The following is a 25217-nucleotide window of genomic DNA, read 5'->3' as shown; positions in this document are numbered from 1 at the left end:
GCTTACAAATAAAATAACATACAAAATAGTCAAAGACAAACGTTCATCAAACAAATAAATCAAACATTAAATAAACATTAGATCAGTAAAAAAAACATCAACGATTGACACTACAGCGAAAATAAATATGTTTTCAACATCTTCTTAAATTTCGCAACACCCAGAGCAGGGTCTCGTAGGTCTTTGGGAAGACCGTTCCAGACTCTAGGACCAAACACGGCAAAGCTTCTAGCTCCAAGTTTCGTTTGAGCCAACGGCACCGACAGATAGTTTAAATCGTCCGAACGCAGGCCAAGGAAAGATGATGCTTTCGACTGACATTTGTTCTTCAAATATTCTGGTGCGGAATTATTCACACTCTTGAACACTATTGTGCAAACTTTGAAAATTATTCGCTTGTCGACAGTCAACCAATGAAGGTGAGCAAGAATCGGAGATACATGATCAAATTTATACGCACCATGAACAATTTTTGCTGCACGGTTTTGAATAGACTGTAACATTCTAATAGATTTATCGGGTAAACCATAATACATACTGTTGCAGTAGTCCAACCGAGAGTGAATAAACCGCATGCATTAAACCTTCAATCGTGCTTTTGTTCAAGGATTTTTTTATAGAACGTATTTTATGTAATTGAGCAGCGCACACTTTAGTTAGTAGTTTGATGTGATCAACAAACGTCAATCTTGAGTCAACGATCATTCCCAGATTAGTGGCATTACTGCTACACTCAATATTATGTCCATCTAGAGTAACGAAATCAATCTTGACTCGCGACAGCTGCTGCCATGTGCCTACTTTCATCAGTTTAGTTTTATCCTGGTTGAGTTTCAGTCGATTTGATAACATCCACACACTCACCTCAGTCAAACAATGCACTAACCTAGTAACAGCATTTTGAAATTTATCGGCAGGACAGCTGACAATCATCTGTATGTCATCTGCGTAGGCTTGACAAAACACCCCAGATTTATCTATTATTTCTAGTACGTCGGACGTATATAAAAGAAACAGTATCGGTCCCAAAACCGACCCTTGTGGCACACCAGATGTGACAACCTCTGTTATTGACAACTCATCGTTAAATAAAACCTGCTGTGTTCTTGACGTGAGATAAGAGTTGAAACATGAATGAGCAACACCCGTGACCCCAAAACTGAAGTGGATTCGTTTCAACAGTATCTCATAGTCGACGCAGTCAAAAGCCGCGCTCATATCTAGGAACGCTAGCAATGAAATATCCTGTGCATCCACAGCCTTGTATAACACCGACGATATATGCAGCAGAGCAGTTTCCGTTGAGTGGAACTGTCTGTAGCCTGATTGATGAGCAGACAACAAGTTGTTACGCGCCAGATACTTCAATAGCCCCCGAGCAACGATACGTTCGATATATATATATATATATATATATATATAACAACAATATTGCCAAAACTGGATATGAGTAATGTAGGAGCTACTTACAACGACATAACCGAGTCAATCTTTTCTTCAATTCATTTTGTTGATGTCTGTTGACGGCAGATAGTTAGCCAGCTATCTATCTTCATAATAAACAGAATGTAGTCTATCCAGGAACCAGCCCTTTCTAAACAACCAAACATATATTTTACTTGTACAAATTATTAAAGTGAGCGCGCCATATTTTGGCGATATTAACTCTATTAAAATCGTTACGTTGAATTATCAGAGATAATATGGAGAGAAAATGGTAAAAACAAATAAAACATTAATGCAAAAATTAATAATTGATGTAATTTTATTTGTAACAAAATTTGTGATTAGTCCACTGCTAAAATGACAACAAATTGATAAGAGAAAGAGAGAGCCGAGTTGTGGTTAAAATTGCAAACAAATCTTTCAAACAACACAACGGACTAACTGGATTGAAGAATTATTGGTACAGGAATATGTTTGGAAGTTTACAAAAAAAATTTATCTTGTCTTACGTAAAAAATTTGATTTTATGTTACAAACTTACCATAAAAAGTACATCCCGAAAATACCGGTTGAAGATAGGAAGCGCAGAATTTGGCTTTGAACCGGCATCGTGATGTGTTATGTTAAAATAAAACAACAACGTGTTCACTGCACGCAGAAACGCTGATAACGTTTTTATTTGAGGGTTTTTAAAATTGGTGTAGGAAGTTCAACTTTACTGGAACAAAAAAAATTTTTTAAACAACAACGTGTTAAAATGTTAAAAACAATTTTAAATGGTGAATAAATTTATATAATTCATTTTGATTGATTGAGAATAATGAGTTTGGAATGAAAATGGAACAAAATTGTTGCAGCACTCAATTGAGTTTATTGATTGAAATGGTTTTGTGGTGGTGATATAGTTTTTAGTTGTTTATATTTATGACGATCAACTAAAGCATGTTACAATCAGGTCCACTCGAACGTATCTTTCAAGTGCTTCAATGGCTTCCAAACATAAGCACAAAATCGTTATTTGTTGATTTTACTGTTATGTAACATTGTTTGTCTTTTGTTTATTTTCTTTACTTTCATTTTTTCGTGAATATTTTAAAATTTTTAAATTACGAAATAATTAAGTTTAAAGTTTTTGAATTGAATTTCCAATTATGTTTTTCGATGAAAGTAAACTTGCATGTTAAGCACTGCAAACACGCCAGTTTGCGATTCAACTGCTCATAACCCTTCAAACATTTGCAATTTCATTCAGTGAAACCTTTTAACTCATTCAAGATTTACTTTTGTAACATTATATTTTTGAAACTTTTGATCATTTTAAATATCATTTCAATATAATAGAGCAAAGTATCTAACAATTTCTTTGATGTGCAACATTCAAAATGCCACGATCAAAGGTGTGTGTAGCTTGAGTGGGAAAGTTTTATTCAAATAAACATTTTTCATCATTATTTTGATGGTCCCTTAAAATGCAACTACTCTATCTAGATTTGGTGCTTATAGAATAAAATTAATTTTATGATTTTCAGTGTGTGATTCTGTTCTGAATTCAATGATTTATTTCAAATGATATTAATTCACTACTATATCATGTTTAATTTGTTAGTTAATTTAGAATAATTAAAATGGCTCAGAAACTGTATTGAAACGTTTTTTGAATTTGATATAATTACTGAATGTGAGTGGGTATGTAACAACATTGCACGCACGTTTTGTAAGCGATGAAGTTGACTGTGTTGTGAAAATTAAAAAAAACTTATGCCAGGCTCATCCGCCTTCACCAATGATCTTACCGGCCAGGAAATAAAGATTTGTGCTGGTCATTAGCATCGTTGACAGGTACAAATAACAAAGGTCTTTAAAATGCTAAACTACGAAAAGTATGAAAAATTATTTTTGTCTCTGAAAATCGATTATCACCACACACGCACACACACACACACACACACACACACACACACACACACACACACACATATATATATATATATATATATATATTATATAAAATTTAAAGGCGTTATTAAATTCTTCGTTAGTTTGAGCATTCATACTTATCTTACTATATCAAAGCTGAATTTGGAAAAAATTGACAGTTGGAGCGCCATATTTTGACTTTTATTGCAATGAATACCTTAATTCAAATGTTTTATTACAAAGTTGAAATGACGTAACCTCATGAATATGGGAAACACTTCCTTAGGAATAAGGTGCAGATTCCGCTTAGTTAAGGTTTACTCTTTTGGAATGCCCCATTATGTAACAAATTTATTGTTTGTTCATAATAATAAATGAAATAAACGAAATTATTTTTCTTTGCATAAAATATAATTTTGGAGATACTAGTTCCTTTCATAAACATCTTCATACAATATAGAATTACACATATTTTAAAGATTCAATGATTAAATATTAGTTTGTTTAAATAAGAAAAAATTCGAGAAATTTTTGTTAATCGCATGTTATGATTTTTTTCATTTATTTTAATTTATCGCACAGATACACTGCTGCTCATTAAAATTTAATTTGATTAAATTAAATTAGTTTAATAATAATAATTTTGGTCCAGCTATTTTATGGCTAATGTTTTTCAGAGCTTAAAGAAAATATTTAAAAAAACTTTGTTAAGCCGTTAAAAAATTTAACCTCATATAAATAGATTAAATTTTTTGTGTCAATTTTTAGTTCAATCTTTTGATAATTTTGCATATAATGTATTTTTTTCGATACTTCTCTGGGGTTGATCCGAGATGGGAGTTTGCATACACTAACTCACCCCATTGACAACGCATAAATCATTTTTTTCGCTGGTTTTGTCAACTTTCTCACATTTTTCGAGAATTTTTCATATTTTTTTAGAATCAATTGATTTCGAATGAATAATTGAAACTAAAAAATAGATCACATGAATTGGGAAAGTCATATAGGAAAGTGTAGATTTAATGAGAATAATGAGAACATTTTTTTATTTTTTGTTGTACTGTTTCAAATTATTTAAATTGGAAGTAATCAAGAGTGACTAACCTTGTGTTGATAAGTTGGCATAAAACAGAAAACGGATTAACATAATCGTGCTGATCAATAATTTGTCCATGTTGGCAGCTAAATTGAAATTATTGAATAATCAATCACAAATAAATTTTTGTCTTCAAAAAAATTTTTATAATTGTAACAACGGTAATTATTTATATATTTTCAATTCTCCGTGCACGCAACGACAGCAGTAATTCGAATTAACGAGATTTTGAGACGTTGAGCGGGGGAGAGAAATGCAGTGAGCAAATGAATGGCAATAAGACGCACATTCCCATACGATGCACGTGTCTGCTATATAAGCTCAAACCTCGTTTACATCTTATCTTCGCCTGACTATGCGCCAACACAAAGCGGTAGAGATAAATAAATACAAGCGATTTCCTCGAGGACAAGACTGAACGACTGACCAACTGAAAAATGGAGAATAATCTTATTGTAGTGATGACACGATATGGCCTATATAAAATGAGGTAAAATGAAATGAAAAAGAGATTAAGTAAGCCTAATGTTCTTGCCCTATGCTAACTGCTCTCTTCAAATTGTTCTTCTATAATTGCGCCTTAGTTTCGTGCATTTGATAGGCCTGCAGTCTTACACACAATAACTTACTTATAAGCATGTACGTACGCGTACGTGATGTTAATGCAACGCCAATTTTGTTCCTGCTGTGCAATTGGAAAGATCAATGATGGAGGAGGGGGTCTGTTGGAGCAACTACAAACACTTCACCGCAGATGATCATTTACTGTCATTTGGCTACAAAACGAATAAAATAAATTTTAAAAAAATATTTACATTTTCATTTTATTTGTCGAAATTTTTTTAACACTTCAATTATTGCTGTAATTAGAAAATAACACACGCAAGTAAATGAAAATTGGAAAATTTTTTAAAAATTATTTTGTAGAATAAGGTTCATATGCGTTGAATTAAAAAAATGTGTCTAATAAATTTGGCCAGTCAATTCATGTCAGAATGTTGTTTTTGAGATTGTAATAAAAACTGTTATAAATGCAATCTGGATATTGAACTAAGCTGAAACACATTAAAGAGGAATTGAACGTTTAAACGAAAAAATCGGAAACATGACAATCCAATTTTAACAATGAAACAACGGCGTCCACATTTAAAATGAAATAAGAGATAAAAATGGAAGAGGAATAAAAAAAAGAAGAAGTAAAAATGGAAGGTGCCAATTTATGTCCGCTACTCAATAGTCACCTTAGCGTCATCAACCTAATGCGAACCATGGACGGTTGGACTTGAAAACCAAATCAGTGGTCGTTAATGAAGTTTATAAGCAAGTAACTTTCGTGAGGTTTCTAACGAGTGTTGTTAGCAGTGATTGGTTATTAGTTTTGTAAAAAGGCAGGTCATTAAGAGTAATTATAACCAAATCAAACTTTTTATCTTATTTCAATTTGACGTTTCAAAGTCTTACTATGGCAAATGTATAAAAAGACAATATTTGTCAAAATGAAATTTGTTAAAATAGTTAAAAAAAATTCAAAAATTTTATTGCAAATAAAAAAATCGTTATAACGCATAGCTTCTGGTAGGTTAATGTTAATAAATAATTGCAATAATTTTAATATAACCCACCACATATTCGCGTCTCATAAAAAATTATTTTTGCCGTTCCAAGCACTTGTCGGCTTGTGCGTAGTCATTCTTCGATATTTTAACACGATTTGAAGCTTCGAGAACCAGGCAGTGCAGTCCTCCTATGATGTAGAGTTTATTTAAAAGTTTAAAAGTACAAATAATAATAAGAACAGGTAAACCATTTTTTTAAATTTTGAGTTTGAATTGAAATGAGAAAAAAGAAGTTTACTTTCAATTTACGATGGAGCGTTATAAATGTCGAGTGGAGTCCGCTTTTTGTTGTCCGTTAATTCTTAAGGCCTTATGGCCATTTATAGATGAGTTTTTTATTCTTTGTTCTCATTACAAAAAGCGATTACTGATAATTTATTTGAGAGAAGTGAATTGATAATCTTTATATTTCTAATTAATATGTAGTTCTAAATTAATTAAATAATATTCAGCAGTCAGCACTTAGGAGCCTATTAAGTGACATTTCACCAGATTTAGAAATAACAAAATCCGATGTTACAATGTTAGCCGTCATAAAACATCCTGTCAGATCAGTTTCTGATAAATAATTGAAATTTTAATAATTTTAGACTTATCAATCCCATATTTTTTCAATAATTCAAAACATTTATTAAATTACTTACGATTAAAAAAATATTTTACTGGCTGAGTGAGCTCATTTAAATTTATCCAATCAACATTTATAACAAATTTTCAAGACCAATGTTAATGTAACAAATTCAATTAACGAAGTACCTGAACATTAAAGCAAACAAATTAATTAAATGTTTAAAAATCATTTTTTTGGACAGCTACTGGTTCTTCGGGCAACCATCAAACATTTCAATAATATCAAATTTTCAAGTCATTTGCATTCATTAATCTTCAAGCATTTTTCATAAGCAACTATTCACACCTGATGTTTTACCGAGGTCTTCTTGTTCATCCAAAATTGGCGAAATAACTGCTCAAAGTGGAACATAATTTTCATTTTTGTTTCATATCAATATAGTGTATATTGTTAAATTTCATTTTTATAAATCAATAAATACAGTTTGTTACATTTTTCAATTTCATATATCTCTGATACTAATAAATATTTTAATATATATTTCAATTTTTAAAACTAATTATTTAATAATAAGAAGGTTGCATTACTTTTAGCATCATGTTAGTTCACTTAATTTTATTTCGATTGAAAAAAATTTTTCATAATAATAATAATAAGCGATTATTACTTTTAAAAGAAAGTTAAGTTAGATCTTTAAATAAGATAAGGTACACGCAGGCATAATGAAGCGACAAAGTTGAACGATCTTCGCTAGATGTATTTCATAGCAGGTTGGCTGCGACTCGCCAAATTCATCGCTGATTGATGGCACGGCAGAAATATTGTGCAATCTGCAAATATCTCTAATTTTTTCGGTGCGTTTAAAATTGTTATACAACATGAAAGAGAAAAAAATTAATAAAATTAACTTCAAACAAAACTCTCCTGCCATGAAATATTTAGCAGATGAAATGCTGACCAATTAATTACGTAATGCAATCTTAACGATACGTTTGGGTTCACTTAATTCATCTTTCTATGTTATTTTTAGCCATATTTCTTTTCTTTTCCAAGCCAGAGGATTTTATTTATTACCAGCGACCTGACCAATGACTTCATCAGCACATCCTTTTTTGGCGTCGTCATGGCAACCATTGAAAATCAACATCCGTAAGAAATAGTTATTGGATTAAGATGCTCTGCCTTTCCAAGCGTTCTCGTAAAATGCGCTGTATTTGTATTTTAACATTTCACAACGTGTGCATGCATTGCGGTTTGTTTTTTGGCGGTTTGACGTGTGCATTCTGCGTTTTTAAATGTCTTTCTCAGTGTTTATGTGTGTTTATCTTTATGTGCGTATATTTGCACGTTGATGCGTGTTTCAATGTGTTTGTGTGTTTTCGTTCATTTCAATGTTTTGATTTTATACATTTAAACAGCGTATCAATGTGTTGTTTCATGTTTCTCTGTTTCTCTGTCTTTTGATGTATTTGTATGGGCTTCAGCGCAAGGAGAATATGCCGCTGCGAAGTTTCAATTCTTCTAAAACGACTTGATTAAATGATGCTGGTAACATGTTTTTTTTTATTAAATTGGGTTTATTTATAAGATTTTAAAGTGACGATTATTCATTTATTTCAATGAGTTTTTGATGTTGTTTATAATTCTGCTTTAAAACTAAGTTACGGTTATTATAGTTTAAATTTTAAAACAGTGCATTGAAATTCCGGAATTCGGTTGGTATGAAACTTAAAATTTATTAAAAGTGTTGACTTTTTCCCAACTCCACCCCCCCAAGCAACGCCTTCAGTGCTACAACTAATAAATGCATGATTTTAAATATAACTAAACTAAATCACACGCCAGAGATCTGTTCTGCAAATATTTTAACAAAAAATTTAAAAACTGTCAAAAGCTGATTTTTAAAATAGGAAATTAACTTTTAGCAAAACCATTTTTTCTGTGTAATTATAAAAATAATAATTATAGCCTCTTGCCAACGAGGTAGCGCTTGATCATTCTAAATTTTAAAAAAATTTCATTAAATTTTACTAATATCAATTATTAAATCTTATTTTTGATAAAAAAAATTATATAAATTGTTAGGAAATTTTTCAAAAAATTGTAAAATTAAATTTAGCAAATATAAAGTGTTAGAAAATTGGTTAATTAAGGACTAAGGTCAACAGAATTTTCAAGTTGGAGTCCAACACATCATCTTCGCGCGTCGAGTGTACAAATAAAGCATTCATTCGTATGCCCATCGTCGACACATGCTGACGTACCATTGAAGTTTACATAGATTGCGCTCAAGTAAAATATTTAATATCTTTGAATACCTACAACATTACAACGACTGGCTAAAGATTAGTTAATTCATCTCGGACAATATTCCCGTGATAGCTCAGTTGGTAGAGCGGAGGACTGTAGTTTGTTAATGTGGCTATCCTTAGGTCGGCGGTTCGACTCCGTCTCGCGGGACTTTTTGCAATTTAGACAATTCAATTATAAAGTATATATATATATATACTTTTTGCAATTTAGACAATTCAATTATAAAGTATATATATATATATATATATATATATTAAATATAATATATATATATATATTAAATATAATATATATATATATTATATCATTAATTCGTTTGCCATATTAAAATTATCGCAATTCATGAATTTTCATCTAAATTACATAAATTATTTTTCTGAAATATGCTTAATCCGGATAAATATCGCGGCCTCAAAAAGCCGGATTATGCAATTTCGACTATTTTTTCAACATCTACAGCGATATTAACAAAATTGTTACTCTAGTCTAGACAACGATATAAAACACGGACCTTAAACTTTTCAAAGGTCCAAGAAAGAATAGTCAAACTTTGTGAAGTTCCACTAAATTCATTAACTAAGCTGGATCCAGCAACAACTAAGGTGTACCTTTAAATTATCAAAAGTTCTTTGTAAATTGTTGATTTTTCATAATTTATTCACAAACTTTTGAAAATATGCTCTATACCTGTGCAGTTTGATGTCCGAGAAATAGTTGTAATAATTTTGGTAACAAAAGTAGGCGCACATACTAAGTCCAGTTCTTTTGGTGATGATGTCGCCAATAATACAATGATAATATATAGTAAATAAATGTACTGGCGATGACGACAATGATGATTATGATGATGGTATGATGACCACAATGATTTCAAATAAAAAATTCGTGATAGCGAAACAGGTAATGACGTGGATGTGATGTTTTCACGATCATGATGAGGACGAATATGACACAATGAAGATGATGAGAATAATGAAGATAATGACAATGAAGATGAGGATGAAAATATGAAGGTGATGAAGATAATGACGACGAATGGGTTGATTATATGAAGGTGATGAAAATAATGACGAAGAATGTGATGACGATGACTTTGGTGATGATGGAGATGATTAGGGCGATAAAGATGATAGAACGAACGAGGAAAATGTTCACGATTAAAATGACGACGAATGGGATGATGATGAAGATGATGATGATGATGAATGTGATGACAATGAACATGATGATGATGATGGATGTGATGGTGAAGAAGGTGATAACAACGAAGATGATGACGACAATGACGAGTGTGATGGTGATGAATGTGTGAGAACGATGAAGAGGATGACATTAAAAATGGTTAAGACGAATACAAGTACAATGATTATGACGATGACGAATACAAGAACAATGAATATGATGATGACGAATACAAGAACAATGAATATGATGATGACGAATATGGAGATGATGAATGTAAGGACAATGAGGGCGATGATGACGAATATGAATATGATGAAGACGATGATGACGAATGAGTTGTAATAGGCAACCAGGGCATTCAAACATAATGCACGTCAACGTCAGCCATTCTGCCATTCTTATCAACGGCACGTTAGCCATCCTTTCAAATTTTCAATGAAGTATCTCAAACATTTATTTCATTTCAAATTTTTAAAAAGCTTTTTTCATTATTTGTATCATATTTAATTTTAATAATTATTTATTTTAGAGAACTGACAAAAATGTCAAATTTTATATTTTGTATCATATCTAATAATTGTTAATTATAAAAAATACCAATTAATATTTTTTGTTACTTATTTCAATAATATTTATATTGGCTAAAAGTAAGATTATAAAAATAAAAGATTTTTATTGAACCGTCGGTGATTTATTTGCAATAAATATTTTACCTACACGTTGAATAATGAAGACTGTTTAACAAAAGTAAAATGTGTTCCCGTGATAGCTCAGTTGGTAGAGCGGAGGACTGTAGTTTGTTAATGTGGCTATCCTTAGGTCGGCGGTTCGACTCCGTCTCGCGGGAAGTTATTTTTATATATTTTATCTTTATTCTAACCAAACACTACAAATTTATTATGCTATATTTTTGTTAATAAAATAACATTGAGTTGCAAAGTAAGGCATATGTTCGTGGTTTGGTTACAACTATAATTTTAGTTTTAAAAGGAGTTCTAATGAAATTTTAAAATTAATTAATTAATTATGCTTGGATACTAATTTTGAAAAAATTTACAATGTATGAAAATAAATATTTGATTTTGTCGATGTTAGTAATTTAGTTACCAAGTTAGTAATTTCAGAAGACACACATCAGAAAACCATGACAAACTGACATACCTCTACAAAAATGGGTGTTACAAATTGTTTATCCTTTTTATCTAACAAAACCTGACGTGACTTTGTATCAACTCGACTCCTGGTAAACGCCAGCATAGACATTGGAGCTTTAAAACTGCGCAGATACAACATCAAGAAGAACAACCTCAGGAAGAAATGGCTCGTTAATCGGTAGTAACAGTGATGACGATGGTCTTGTTATAAATGATAATGGAGCTACAGACGAATCCTTTGAAGAACCATTGAGCGTGCCCTCCAACACACTCAATGAATTAACACGTGCATCTAACTTTGAATACCTGAGCAAAAAATTGGAAGATGAATTGTAGATGGAAAGGAAAGTAAATATGTGGGACTGATGTGATAAATGTTTAAAAACAAGTGAAGGTGTTGAAATAAAATATATTTGTTTCAAAAATATGACTTTCCTCAAATATGACTATTCCCTTTTTTGGTTAGTTAGCTAGCCGAAAGCGCGATTACTGCTTTTGTTAATAAATATTATCTTTCTGATATGATTTCTGTATTAATAAAGCTACTACAATAATTATTCACAGCTGGATTCGCAACTTGTTTGTTTCGCGTACCACAACTTTCTAACAAATTATAAAACTTTTCATCCAATTCTACATGTTATACTAATGAAATGTTTGTTGATGTTCCCATAATTTATGAAGATGATTAAAACTGGCCTCAAATATTTATTGCTGAAACCCTCACATTGAAAACTACTTAGTTAAAGTAAAGGCTGAATTAAACAAAGCCTCCACATAAATTTCAACTTAAAAATGTTTCAGCATCTCACGATATTTAACCACTTTTTTAAAACTGGTTTTAAAAATTGTAAAACAAGAGTCGAATAAGATAAAAAATATAGTAAGTATATGGATTATACCGATATATTCATTTATAAATTTTACTTATATTTAGAATTAATTTTATATTAATCTTTATACCGATATATTCATTTATAAATTTTACTTATATTTATAATTAATTTTATATTAATTTTTTCATATATACAAAATTTTTCAATAATAAATATATCACCAAAACCTTTTCCATTACTGAGTATTAAATCATGATTGTTGTTGATGATAAATTGGTTCATATTTCTCCATCGTGACAAAACGTGATATTAATTCATGGCAGCTCTATCAATTGTGTATTCATGTTAATGTCATATTTCCTTGCCATACTTTTTTAGATTGCGTTTGTAATTTTTTTTAACACACTTATTTCTGGTTTAATTGTTTTTTTAATTATAGTTACTAGCATAATTGTAGTATTAATGAGACTGAAGTTTTCTAAGAAAGTTTTTATTAAAGTGAAATTTTTTAAAACAAAGGCAGTTACATATAAATATTAAAAAAATTTGATGTTGGAAGTTTCATGGCTGCCACTTTTTAAATAAGATAGAATAGAATGTCTGTCTGTGTGTGTGTTTTACTGTCAATCAGTGTGTCTGTATGTGTAGTTGTGTGTCTGTATGTGTAGTTGTGTGTCTGTATGTGTATTTGTGTGTCTGTCTGTGCGTGTAGGCACTTTTACGGATTTAAGTGCACGCTTGCGACGCGTTCGAGTATATATTTTATGTTGATTTGTCGGTTGGCTTAATAAAAACTATTGAAAGATGACTGTTGACTGGTAGATGTTAGATTTTATTTTTTTGTAGTTATTTTTTATAGCCATATACTTACCAGCGAAAACAACTTCCTCTGTAAAACTCTGATCATTATTCAAAGCCTTGCATGCTTCATTATAATTAAGCAAGGTGATGTATTGTCGTAATTTGTTGTCTTTAGTTTGGTCAATCAATTGCTCCGATCCGCTCAATTTGATGTTAATGACTTAATTTTTTATAGCAATTATATTGATGTTTAATATGAAGAACTAATTAATTAATCGTTTTTGAAATTTTTGATGCTTGTTCATTTTAAAGTAAGCCTGCCATACATTATGGAAACAATAAAATAAATATTTGAGTGAAAAAAATGCACCGTGTTTACATAAAACCATTTTTTAATTGAAGAAATTAACTGTTGGAATTAAATAGTAATTATACATGAACAAAATATAATAGGATGCATTAAATAGTCGTAGATTAGTTTATATATAATATATTTTATAACACCGGTAAAAAGCAGTTCTTATAGAAGCCAACGAAATTCATAGGCAATAAGTGAATCATTCTAACATACGCAAGCCTGAGTGGCACACACGCGAATGCATCTCACATTTTAAAACTGCCTGCAATGCAAATGAACAAGTTGATATTTGATATAACACGTGTTCAATTTTCAATCTGATCTTCATCTTCAATAAAAAGGCAATTATTATTTCCATCTAATAACTTTTCTGCTAAATTTAAATATGTAAAAATGAAACACAATCCTACATGCTTTAAGTATAGTGTCAAACATAGGCACACTGTGCCAAAAATTCTATTAACCTAAGGATTTAGAATGAGGTCCAATTAACAATAAAAATAATATCGAAAAGTATGAAAAAATTTGGAGATGATGATAGCCATATTATACAATGTGTATTATGTTCTTGCTTATGAAGTTAAAATATGATGATGAAAATGTGTAATGAATGCCATCGTTGCAATTGTTTACATGCCACTACACACGCAACTGATTGGAAACATGGAGGTAACACGGTATCTAAATAGAAAATTGATTCCTTGTGCCGTTCATACTTTAAATTTCCTTGCAAGGCTTAAGAATTCCTAAGTTAAACAAAATAACTGGAAACATTTTCAAGTGTGGAACTCACGCGTATTCATATTTGTGCATTGTAGCGGTACCTAAACATATTTACATATTTTTACACGTATGTACCCGTTTACATTTGTAAATTTTGTAAATTGTAAATCATGAATGTACGTACAAGTTTACATTCACACACAAACCTTTGTATATATGACTAACATTAATAGATAACTTGTAACTAATAAATAAAAACTAAGTATAAACACATACACTTACATGTTAGTATGTATGCAAAACTTCACATGCATCTGAACGTGTAGTTATGTTAATATGAAATGAATTTCAGCACGCATGTAGTACGTGAGCTAACAAGTAACATTCATCACCAAAGTGCAAGCTTATCTTTTACATGCACGCACATTTTCAATCATCCATCTAACAATTGATACGAACAATCTTTAAAATAGCAAATTTTAACTTTTTGATTTAATGTGTTAATAAACAGTCGTAAGTTAAAAAGCTAGATTAAATCTAAATTAAATTAAAGCTAGATTAAATTAAATTAAATTAAATCTAGATTAGATCTTCATGTTACAACTGTGCAAATACCAAGCTACATGGATACATTCCTATAAACAATGGAGCATTGAAACAGATTCTTAAGATGAGTGTAAACATTAAAGTTGAAGCAATTTTATGGTGTCTGCCAGTTCAAAACTTTTCTGTTCAATTGAGTTCTATGCATGCTTTTTCTCTCTCCCTCTCTCTTTCTCTCTCTCTTTCTCTCCATCTTTTTGTGTGTATATAAAAATATTTGTGTGTTTGTGAACATGTGCTTGTGTGTTTGACGTCACACACATATATAGGGGTAGATATGGATTTAAATTTAAATGATAAAAATGAAAAAATGCAGATGGAAAAAAGAAAAAAGTAGAGAAAATTGAAAAAAATTATGAGACTAAATTTTAAAAGCCGTTTTGAATCGTTGTATTTTATTTGGTCAATAAAAATTAAAGCAAAAAGTTTACAAGCCAATCCTCAGGATCCTCACTTTTTTGAAGGCCTCCAAAAAATGTTTTGACCAGGCAATTGTAATTAAATTACTTTAACTGTTCTAAGTCATTGTTTCAAGTTTGTGTGGCACTATCGTCAAAAACCTATCGTTTTTCGGTAAAATTTGCAACGCTTTTCGCTAAAAATGAAGCAATCTTGTGCCAAGGGTTTGCATAATCGGAGGCCAGTCGTAAGTTAAAACAGTATTTTCAGTAATTGTGACTACGAGAATTCCTAATGTTCTTCCAGTGAAATACTTCTGGTCATTTTTTAATTCCTTCTTGTTTTATATCTATAATTAAGTTTTTAATTAGACAGTCAAGTTTATTATATTACGATTCTGTTACGTAAAAATCTATGTATAATAAAGAACAATGAATAACAATCTTGTACTACCCGCTTTCTTTATTGAACGGACAATTTAGTGAACGTTTCTTAGCGTTTTTTTTTCAAATTTCTATGGAGGTATATTCTTTTGTAAATTCAAATAACAAATAAATGAATTAAAAACAACAATGGCCCAAATTAAGTTTTGTCGCCTGAGTTCTACGTGCCTGAAATTAAAAACTGTTTAAGTTTATCAATTAATCATGCCAGCATTTAAAAAAATATATCTTTTATAATATAATTCCTTTATTTTTATAAAGTATTATAGATGATTAGATGTAAAATAAATTTAAGAAGTGTCTTTTAAGTTATTTTTGTCAGAGATCATATTTAGCACTAACGAACCATATCTAAACTCATAAAATACCCCAACACTCAAATAGTCTTTAGGACCTTGCTTTACAAGTCAAAATTTGGCACTGTCATTGGATCAGAGATGTCTCCGTTTTTGCATCTGGTCATTCGATTTCTGATCGAATTTTTTCAAACGATTGATTAAATCCCTTGCACTGAAGTTATAGTAAATTAGACATTAAATTGAAAGATGCTGAATGAATGATTTCAAATAACCTGTTCCTATATTTTCTTTCTTATATATTATGTTCACATATTAATCAGTCATGCATATATACTAGTAAAGTTTATATAAATGTATATTTATTTATATTCACCTATTTGTAATAAGAACAACTTTGTATATTGTAGCCGCATATATATGAGCTTGTAGACGAGAATATTAAGAGGTTTTCGAATACTTAGATATATTTGTTTCACCGTTTCCTAACAAGATCTGTTTATTAAATTATATTTTTGTAATTAGTTATAATATTTTTTATTGTTAACAGAAGAAAACCGAAGATAAACAATGGTAGGAGTTTATTTCTTTGTTGTAAATTTTTGAAACTGTTGAAAATTATAATTTACTGGGATGATTTCACATATTTGTTCATTCTTCATTATTTATTCATACTTATTGTCCATAGAAGGCTAATAAAAATTTGTTCTTTAATTAACTTTGTAGTCTTGTTTTAGCCTTTCATGAATTTTTACAAAGATGAAAATATTCAAACAACTTTTATGGAATTTGTTAATCTATGCACTGCCAACCATTCTGCCAGTTGAGACATGTTAAATATCATGATGTTTGTTAATAACAATATGAGTTTGACATGAAATTTGTTTTTTCCTTGGCTATTTTGTTCACTATAATTCGCAGCCAAAACATTAAACAAAAGTTGAAAAATAATCATCTTGAGTGTTGGGTGGTGTTTCTATATTTCTATTAAATTAAATAGGTTATATATTCTGTATAAAATGATCCATGTCTGTTATGCAAAAGAGATTTTTATTGTTTATGTTACTAAAAAATGTAAAAAATATTACAACATAATTAAAATAATAATTATTGAAATTATTATTCGATTAGAACATTGAAAACGTGTCTTAGAAACTGCTCGAAAATATTTTTATTTGTCAGTTATTTGTATAAATAAATAAATTAGATAGATAATGGTATATCCCACCTATTAGCACAAATCATATAGGACAAATATGTTCAGACATACAGATACGCATACCCACACACACGCACACACACACACACACACACACACATACATACATACACACCCACACAATATATTCAAAACGTACACACATACTTTACACACGCAGGGTGATTACAAGCAAGCTGAATTGAGCTCGGATGAAGTTGAAGGTATTTCAAAATTTCACATTGTAACACACGCACACACACCACACACATGCATGTTTTTGCTTGCTTACACACAGCCACACACCCACACATACGTGTTTTCATTGTCGATGATTCTTCTGTTTCTAAATTTACTTGTAAGAAGGATTCCAATTGCCAGTTGTAGAATATTTATTATCGGATGTCTTTGTTCTATGAATATTGATTCGGCTAGTCGTAAATTAAAATGGTTGTTATTGTAATGTAAGATTTCAACATTGTGGTCCAAGATTTTTTTAGTAATTTTATTTTTGTGTTTCTCTTTCATGTGATTCTTTGTAGCGCCAGTTTGTACGTGCATCGTGAGTCTTCTCGATAACTTGGTCGTCGTCATACCAATATATTCGGAACTATAGTGCCCACACTCACCAATATTACATTTGAACAAATCTTGGACCAAAATGTGGAAATCTTACATTGCAATAACAACTATTATAATTTACAATATAAAGACAGTTAAACCTTTAAAACACAAAACTATACATACAAGTACAATTACATAGTCACATTCTTGTATAGCGTTGTTTGATTTTACACGGAAGACATTTGAAACAGTTCAACTGACAGAAACAATGCAAGAATACTAAATTCCTACTTCACCAATACCAAAATCAATACTTGAATACTTCTATTGACATTAATCTACTCAGTAATAGGCATTTTGTTTTTTAAGCTTGCAACAACTGTAATGAATTTTAAACTGTAATATGAATCAACCGTTCTATTATCTTAAGCAACTGCCCTTCAACGAATATTTAACTTTTTGTGTGATCGCCACCGGATTTACCAAATAATTTTTTAAAACGAACCATTTACCAGATGTCAAAGAAGTTTTTGATTTGTTTGATTTCTGGGATGGACGAGATGGAATGGTTGATGGCGCCAAGTTAGGTGACTTCCTGAGATGCTGTGGACTCAATCCGACACAAGCCATGATCATGGAGAATGGGGGCACCAAACAATTTGGTCTTTCTTTATTTTATCATTTATATTTTAAATGTTTTTTAAATTAATAAAACGCATCTTAAAGAATTTTACAGAAGCAATCTATTGATATCTGGTACTCTAACTCATTCGACATCATGGCAGGGATATATTAATAATATTAAAAGTTGACCAAGATTAGTGAATATTCAAATCAAATCAAACAGTTTATTAATTTAATCTACTAATCAACACGATACGAACATTCTATTTAACTGCTTAGATTCAATGTCTAATTGGAGAGGTAGTTAATCGATAAATTAAACCAAGTAAAATGTATTAAGTCAAAATAAGAATGATGCTAGCATGCAAACAGATAAAATGGTCATATTTAATTTAACTTTTTTATTATTTTGCAATAATGAAACAATATTAACGTACAAGTGAGCATGAAAAGCCATTCTCACTTCAAAATCTATCTACCGCTAATTCGTGACTTACTGCCTATACAACTTCCTATAAAATATAATTTTACTGAAATCTCGAACAGTGAATATATACATTTATCAGGTGAAAAGTTGTACAAGTTCGACGAGATAATTCCCATTTACAAGAAACTCCAAACGACCACTGACATAGGCACATACGCTGACTTCATGGAAGCCTTCAAAACCTTCGACAGGGAAGGTCAAGGTTACGTGAGAGCGGCAGAGTTGAGGCAGGTTCTCTGTTATCTCGGTACATCTTTTTCAAATATTTTTAATGATTCATGTTTACTCTCATTCATTAAGCATATGAAATATCTGTTACTAATTATATGATTTGGCTAGACTTTTGATATGTAGTTAAAATTTTGAGTTCGTTGAACGACTAGCGAAAGTAAATCAAGATAAGTTACTTAGTTACTCTTTTGTTTAAATTTTTGAAAATGAGTGTTTTTAATTGTCCAACAAACTTCATGGTCAATTAATATGTTGTTCAGCTGGTTGGGCAAACGCGCTCAACTTATGAATAAGCATATTTAAAACGTTCAACGGTTTCAAATGTTATTTTGGAATTATAAAACTTTCTTTCGCCAGGGGAGAAAATGTCGGACGACGATGTTGACAGGATTTTGAATTATACAGGAACCGAGGAAGACCTGGATGGAAACATTAAATACGAAGGTGGTTTGTAGTTGCTGCTGATTGTGGCTGTCGCTAGTGGTAGTTGTTAGTGATTGTGGTTAGTGGCTGGTTGATTGGTTTTGGCTGATAGAAATGGGTTGAAACTGTTTGAAAGCTGTTAGTTTATTATTCGTTATTTGTTAGTTTATTGTGACTGAAAATATGAGAATAAGAACAATCAGATGGTTAATCAAAGTCATAAATGATTATATTTTAATGATTCTTGATTAATTCAATCGAGAAATTTGTTCAATTTGTCACGGTAAATATTATTTTGGTTTCAATGCAAAACTTTAGCTTTAAATTTCACATAAATGAAATAATTCATTTTATATTCAATCACAAAATTTTTCAGAATTCATCAAGAAGGTTTTGGCTGGTCCACGAAAAAAATAAATTTTTTATTTGTCGGCTCAGTTCTTATCCACATTTGGCTGTTTTTTAATTATTTTGTATTTCATTAAAGAAACAGCTGGGAATCATGTAGTTAAATCTGTCTCTACATATACGTGCAAGAAACATTGAAGCTTTAGAACGAATATGTGAATGCAATTGTTAACAAATTTTGAGCAAGATCAAATGCCTGACCCGATATAGTGACTCTTAGTGCATTAAAACTGGTCAAAGTTTTAGAACTACTGAATATATCGGCTCTAGCATGTATAAGTTGTAAGAAAGTAACGAATGATAAGTTTATTATATATTTTAGTAAAATCTAACAACTTGATAAAACGTAGAAAAAGACTTTTGACTAGTGTGAATTAACATTAATCACTATGGATCAGCGTCTGGTATTGAAAGAGTTTCAGTGTTTGTTAACATTAGGGTCGATGAAGAATGAAAATTTTTTGTTATACCGGAACGTTCGAACATTTATTTATGCATTTTAAAATTTTTAAGACCAATTTCTTTTACTTTTCGCACGCATATTAACATTTCACTTTAACTGTTTTTATTTTTTAAACTAAAATCACTAAATTATCTTCTCATAAAAATGAAAATTTGTAAAATTATAATTGGCGATAAAAATTAATTATCACCACTTGTAGAGTTTATTTCAAAAAGACATAACTCATTTACTGATTCAAATTTGGTTTACTCGACACATTTGGTTAAATGATTGTGTTAAATATAATTCATTTCTTTGTGCAAGTGCAATTAAATGTAATTTTTATTACACACAATGGGAATCTATCAGATAAACAATTATTTTTTGTTAACGAGAGAGTTTGATCAACTCTATTTGTTTTGAGATATATTTAAGTTTCTCACTGAATTGAAATTTTTTGTTCTGTGCGAAACATGTTTGGATAGCACAGCATAGCACATATGTATGTGTGTGTCACAACAAAATTATGCAACATCGTGTTTCGAGACATGTATGGGGCCAATCAACAAAGCATCAAGCACTCTGCTTGATACATCTGCAATTACATGTACTACAGTACAGTTCACCCTGTTGTTTCAACCATTCATCCATGTTCGTGGCATCCATCACAAACAGGCTGACATTCATGTTTTCAACTGTAATGATTACATCAAAATTTTTTTGCAATAATACAATACATATTGTGTAAAGATCTGTAATGCACATTAACAACATGCCAACTATTGTTACCTAACAAACCTATTTTTTTCATTTTGTGTCTATAGGTGGTGCTCTAAGTATAAAATGCCGCAAAACATTCATTGCTTATTAATTTTGATTTTTCTTTACTCTTCAGTTTAATAATTTCAGTTTTTTCAAAGGACAAAACCGTTTTTACACTTGACAGCATGGAAGCACATCATTGTTAAATAATTTAAATATTTTAACGGCAAATACGATGAAAAACAAGCAATAAGATAGTATTTTGAACTACAAATAAAATTCAACATTAATGAGTTTAATAAACACTAATTATGATCAATAACATTAAAACATCAGTGCCGTCAACGACATCAAAAATTCAATCACTCATTCACTCACTCATTTCATTTATTCATTCATTTACTCATTCATACTTGGTAGAATCATCATCCACAACAACAACAACACAACAACAACAAAATTAACAGTAGCCACAACAACCAACAACAGCGCAAATAACCGGTCATAAACGCACGTAAGAATAAAATAATTGTCTTTTATTGTGGCAGCAGAAGTGAACACACAGGCAGGCGCGCGTATGCAGCCATATAGCAAATGGGTGTTGATGCTTTTACTACCGACGATGAAGGCTGTTGTTTCGTTGAAAATTGAACCAAATTATCTTAAAGTTTTGATGTTATAGTTTTGTAGTAATGTTAATGCTGCGACTTAATGACGTTGTTGATGTTATCTGCTTTTGATGTTATTTTTTAAGTTAATGATGTTAATGTTATTTGCTTGTTGTATCGTAAATTAATAAAAATTACCCTCCTTGTTGAATGTGCTGATGTTTGGAGTTTCATAATTCACACTTTATATAATGCCAGCTGTTGACAAAAAAACATAAATTGAGAAATTCTTCCAACTCCTAAGAATTTATTCATAATAAATTATGGCGAGTGAGGTAACATTATGCAATCTTTGAATTATCAAATAAATAGATTTATATTTGAGGCACAATTTTCAACTGTTGCAATTAAACTGTCCAAAATTTAAAAAATTGACCATGGAATATTTCATTACCTTTCCTAAGAGATTCCATATAATTAGAAACATTGACAACTGCTGCACTAGATTATAAACAGTTTGCAGTACTAGCATTAAATCCAGTGTTGAAGTCGTTGTCGGAGAATTTTATCTGAGTTGGAGTCGGAATTTTTAGATGGGCTAGAATCTAAATCGAACTCCGACATCTTAATTAAAACTCTCCAAATATGTTTTTTTGATATGATGAGGATGTGAGGATAAGTTGGCACAATAAAGTGAAATAGAAATTCTTATTTGGGCAAATGAGTGACTGATTGTATTAATTGAAAAATTTACATCCAGGCTATCTTCATAATTTTTTAAATAATTTTTTAAAACATCACCAGCGTCATCGCCATCATCATCATCATCATCATCATCCATTTCATTTTCCTTTACTTAATGATCGTTATCATCACCAGAGTTATTTTTTGTGTAGGTTTGTTTGTGCAGTTGTTTTTATTGGCAAGTTCGGTGCAACAGTTGCGGTACATTCACTCATTCATATTTACATTCACTCTTTCATTCATTCACTCACTCATTCATACATTCAGTCACTCATTTGCCCAATCGCTCACTCACACACATTCAAACATTTATTCGTTCACTCATTCATACTCATTTACTCACTCAATCAATCATTTACTCATACACATATTTTTAACGTTACACTTAAATGATTCAAGAATGCACAACAAACGAACAAGGCTAATTCAACCACTCTTCAGATCACAATTTTCCAAATTAAATGTTTTTAAATATTCACAAACAATAAACATTGAATTAATGCAATTTAAAAAAGATAACCGATCAGAATAACCAAATTTTTTGTGTTTATTAGTTAGAGTATGCTTTATGCTTAAAATTTGAATAGTTTTAAGATAAATGTTTTTGTAATTTTGCGGGGTTAGACTGGGGCTGGCAAGACTTTCTGTGAAGAGTGTTTGGATTATCAGGAAAAAGTTGGGAAAATTTTTAGTTTTTTCACAGTTTTTCATGATTTCTATAGTGAAATTGCATTTTTTGTTTCAAATTCGGTAAAACAAGGCTCTAGACAAGAAGCTGCAACAATTTGAAGAAAAAGTATTTCAAATTTACTTGAAGATTTTATAAAATTTAAACATTAACTTTCAAAAAATGTTTATTTTCAAAAAAGAGATTAAATACTAAAAAAACGATATTTTAGTTTTTAACAAAAACTCCATGAAAAATAAAAGTTACAGGGTAAAATTTTTGAAAATTCAACAAATTTGGCCACCCAAAGTCTGGTCAGTTCTATAGTTGAGCTTTTGTAATTTTGTAAAGTATTTTTTTTTAAATTTATGTAACAACTTTTAAAAAATGACTACTTTTATATAGTATATATAGTAGACTACTATTTGTTGTTTGTTAGAAAAATTTTTATTATTTTTATTTATATCATTAGTATTTTTTTGCTATTATTCACGGTTGTTAATAATGTTCCCAAGATTCTTAGCAGGCATGTCCTAATCTCTTAACAAACAAAAAAACAAACAAACGAACGAACGAACAAACGAACAAAAGAACGAACGAACGAACGAACGAACGTCTCAGATAATTAAATTGACTCATCGCAACATTCAACAGATTGTAAAGTCACGTCATCCAATCAGCCCCTCTGACACTTTCTCTCATTCAAATTTAAAGTCGGCAGTAAAATAAATATTTACACTCATCAAAATGGATGTTAAGCACTTATTAAATAGGGAGCACCATCAACATTGCTAATTAATAACACTAAAGTTATCCTACAAATTCATATACACGCCCGTAAGAATATCTTCTTACGTAGGTACACACATACATGATGTATACAACATATATATATATATATATATATATATATATATATATATATATATACGCATGTATACATACATACATTCATACATACATGCATACATATAGATACGTACGTACGTGGGAATGAAATATCATTCACAAACTCATCTCATCAACGTTTACTTACTCAGCACACACTACGCAGTACCAGTACATTGCAAACACATCCATAGTAACATACATAAGTATCACACACACACACGCACACATGTATATGTATGTGTGTGTAGTAGTTTGGTAGCATATATACACATACAATCACATACGCACACAAGCACAAAGCCGCACGCACATTTACACGCATCAAACCATCATTAAGAGCACGTGAAAGCACCATCACGATGCATATTTTTCTTCAAGTCAAAAAATTTTTCTCTAGTGAACTCGTGGAAAAGTTTTGTTGGAAAATATTATTTTTAGCGATAAGGATGCATGTGTGGTCCGCCGATACACGAAACATTATCCGCTCATATCTACTGATGAGTGCGTTGGTTGATGTGTTGTTGTTGTTGATGTTGTTGTTGTTGATGATGTTGTTGTTTTTGTTGATGATGATGATGTTGTTGTTGTTGCTGTTGATAATGTTATTTTGTTGTTATTGTTTGGTTGTTGATGTTGTTGTTGTTGATGTTGTTGTTGTTGCTGTTCATGTTGTTTAGTAGATGTTGTTGTTGTTGCTGCTGCTGTTGATGTTAATGTTATATTGTTGTTGTTGATGTGATTGTTGTTGTTGATGTTGTTGTTGATGTGGTTGTTGTTGATGTTGATGTGGTTGTTAATGTTAGTGTTAATGATGTTGTGCTGTTGTCATTGTTGATGATGATGTTGTTGTTGATAATGATGTTGCTGTCGATAATGATGTTGTTGTTGCTGTTGTTTGTATATTTGCAATTCAGCTTTCTGTTTGTTTGTTTTATGTGTGTTTGTTTTGTTTGTTTTGTTTGATCTCTTTTTCTCCAATTTTTTGTATGTTCAGCACGACACGACAGGCATCATGTTTTAGTTGTTGAATGTGTTGATAGTGGTAATGTTGATGATAAGATGGAGATCGTTCGAGATGGCTATGATGCTGTTAGTGGTGATGAAGATGATGGTGCGGCCGATGATGATGCTGATTGCAATGATGATGGTGATGATGTGATTTCATCATCATCGTCATCGTAGTCATCACTATCATCATCGTCTTCGTTATCATCACTATTATCATCGTCGTCGTCATCATCATCATCATCATCATCATCATTTTCATCATCATCATCATCATCTCATCATCATCATCATCTGTTTCATGGAACCAACCACCTGATCACGACACAACATGCGAAATGACTACGCATGCCTGCACACACAAACACACGCACGCACACACAAACACACACGTACACTCACA

General features: G+C 30.7%; 2 protein-coding genes across 2 annotated transcripts; one reads left to right on the top strand and one right to left on the bottom strand.

Moving 5' to 3' along the window:
* Positions 1–8473: 8473 nt before the first annotated feature.
* HELRODRAFT_160370 (hypothetical protein) lies at positions 8474–13044 on the bottom strand (the record flags this gene model as incomplete). Its single annotated transcript, XM_009017332.1, has 6 exons — positions 8474–8503; positions 9474–9570; positions 9650–9724; positions 11309–11310; positions 11454–11663; positions 13009–13044. The coding sequence occupies 6 exons, from the start codon at positions 13042–13044 to the stop codon at positions 8474–8476; spliced, it is 450 nt and encodes a 149-aa protein (XP_009015580.1).
* A 4977-nt stretch (positions 13045–18021) lies between these two features.
* On the top strand, positions 18022–19704 carry HELRODRAFT_64698 (hypothetical protein; the record flags this gene model as incomplete). Its single annotated transcript, XM_009017331.1, has 4 exons — positions 18022–18184; positions 18713–18880; positions 19222–19308; positions 19664–19704. Coding segments are annotated over 4 exons (459 nt in total), but the record flags the coding sequence as incomplete, so codon positions are not given.
* Between the last annotated feature and the right edge of the window lie 5513 nt (positions 19705–25217).

Source organism: Helobdella robusta (genome assembly GCF_000326865.2).
Source record: "Helobdella robusta unplaced genomic scaffold HELROscaffold_2, whole genome shotgun sequence".
Classification (NCBI taxonomy): domain Eukaryota; kingdom Metazoa; phylum Annelida; class Clitellata; order Rhynchobdellida; family Glossiphoniidae; genus Helobdella; species Helobdella robusta.
This window is presented reverse-complemented; position numbering and strand designations above follow the sequence as displayed.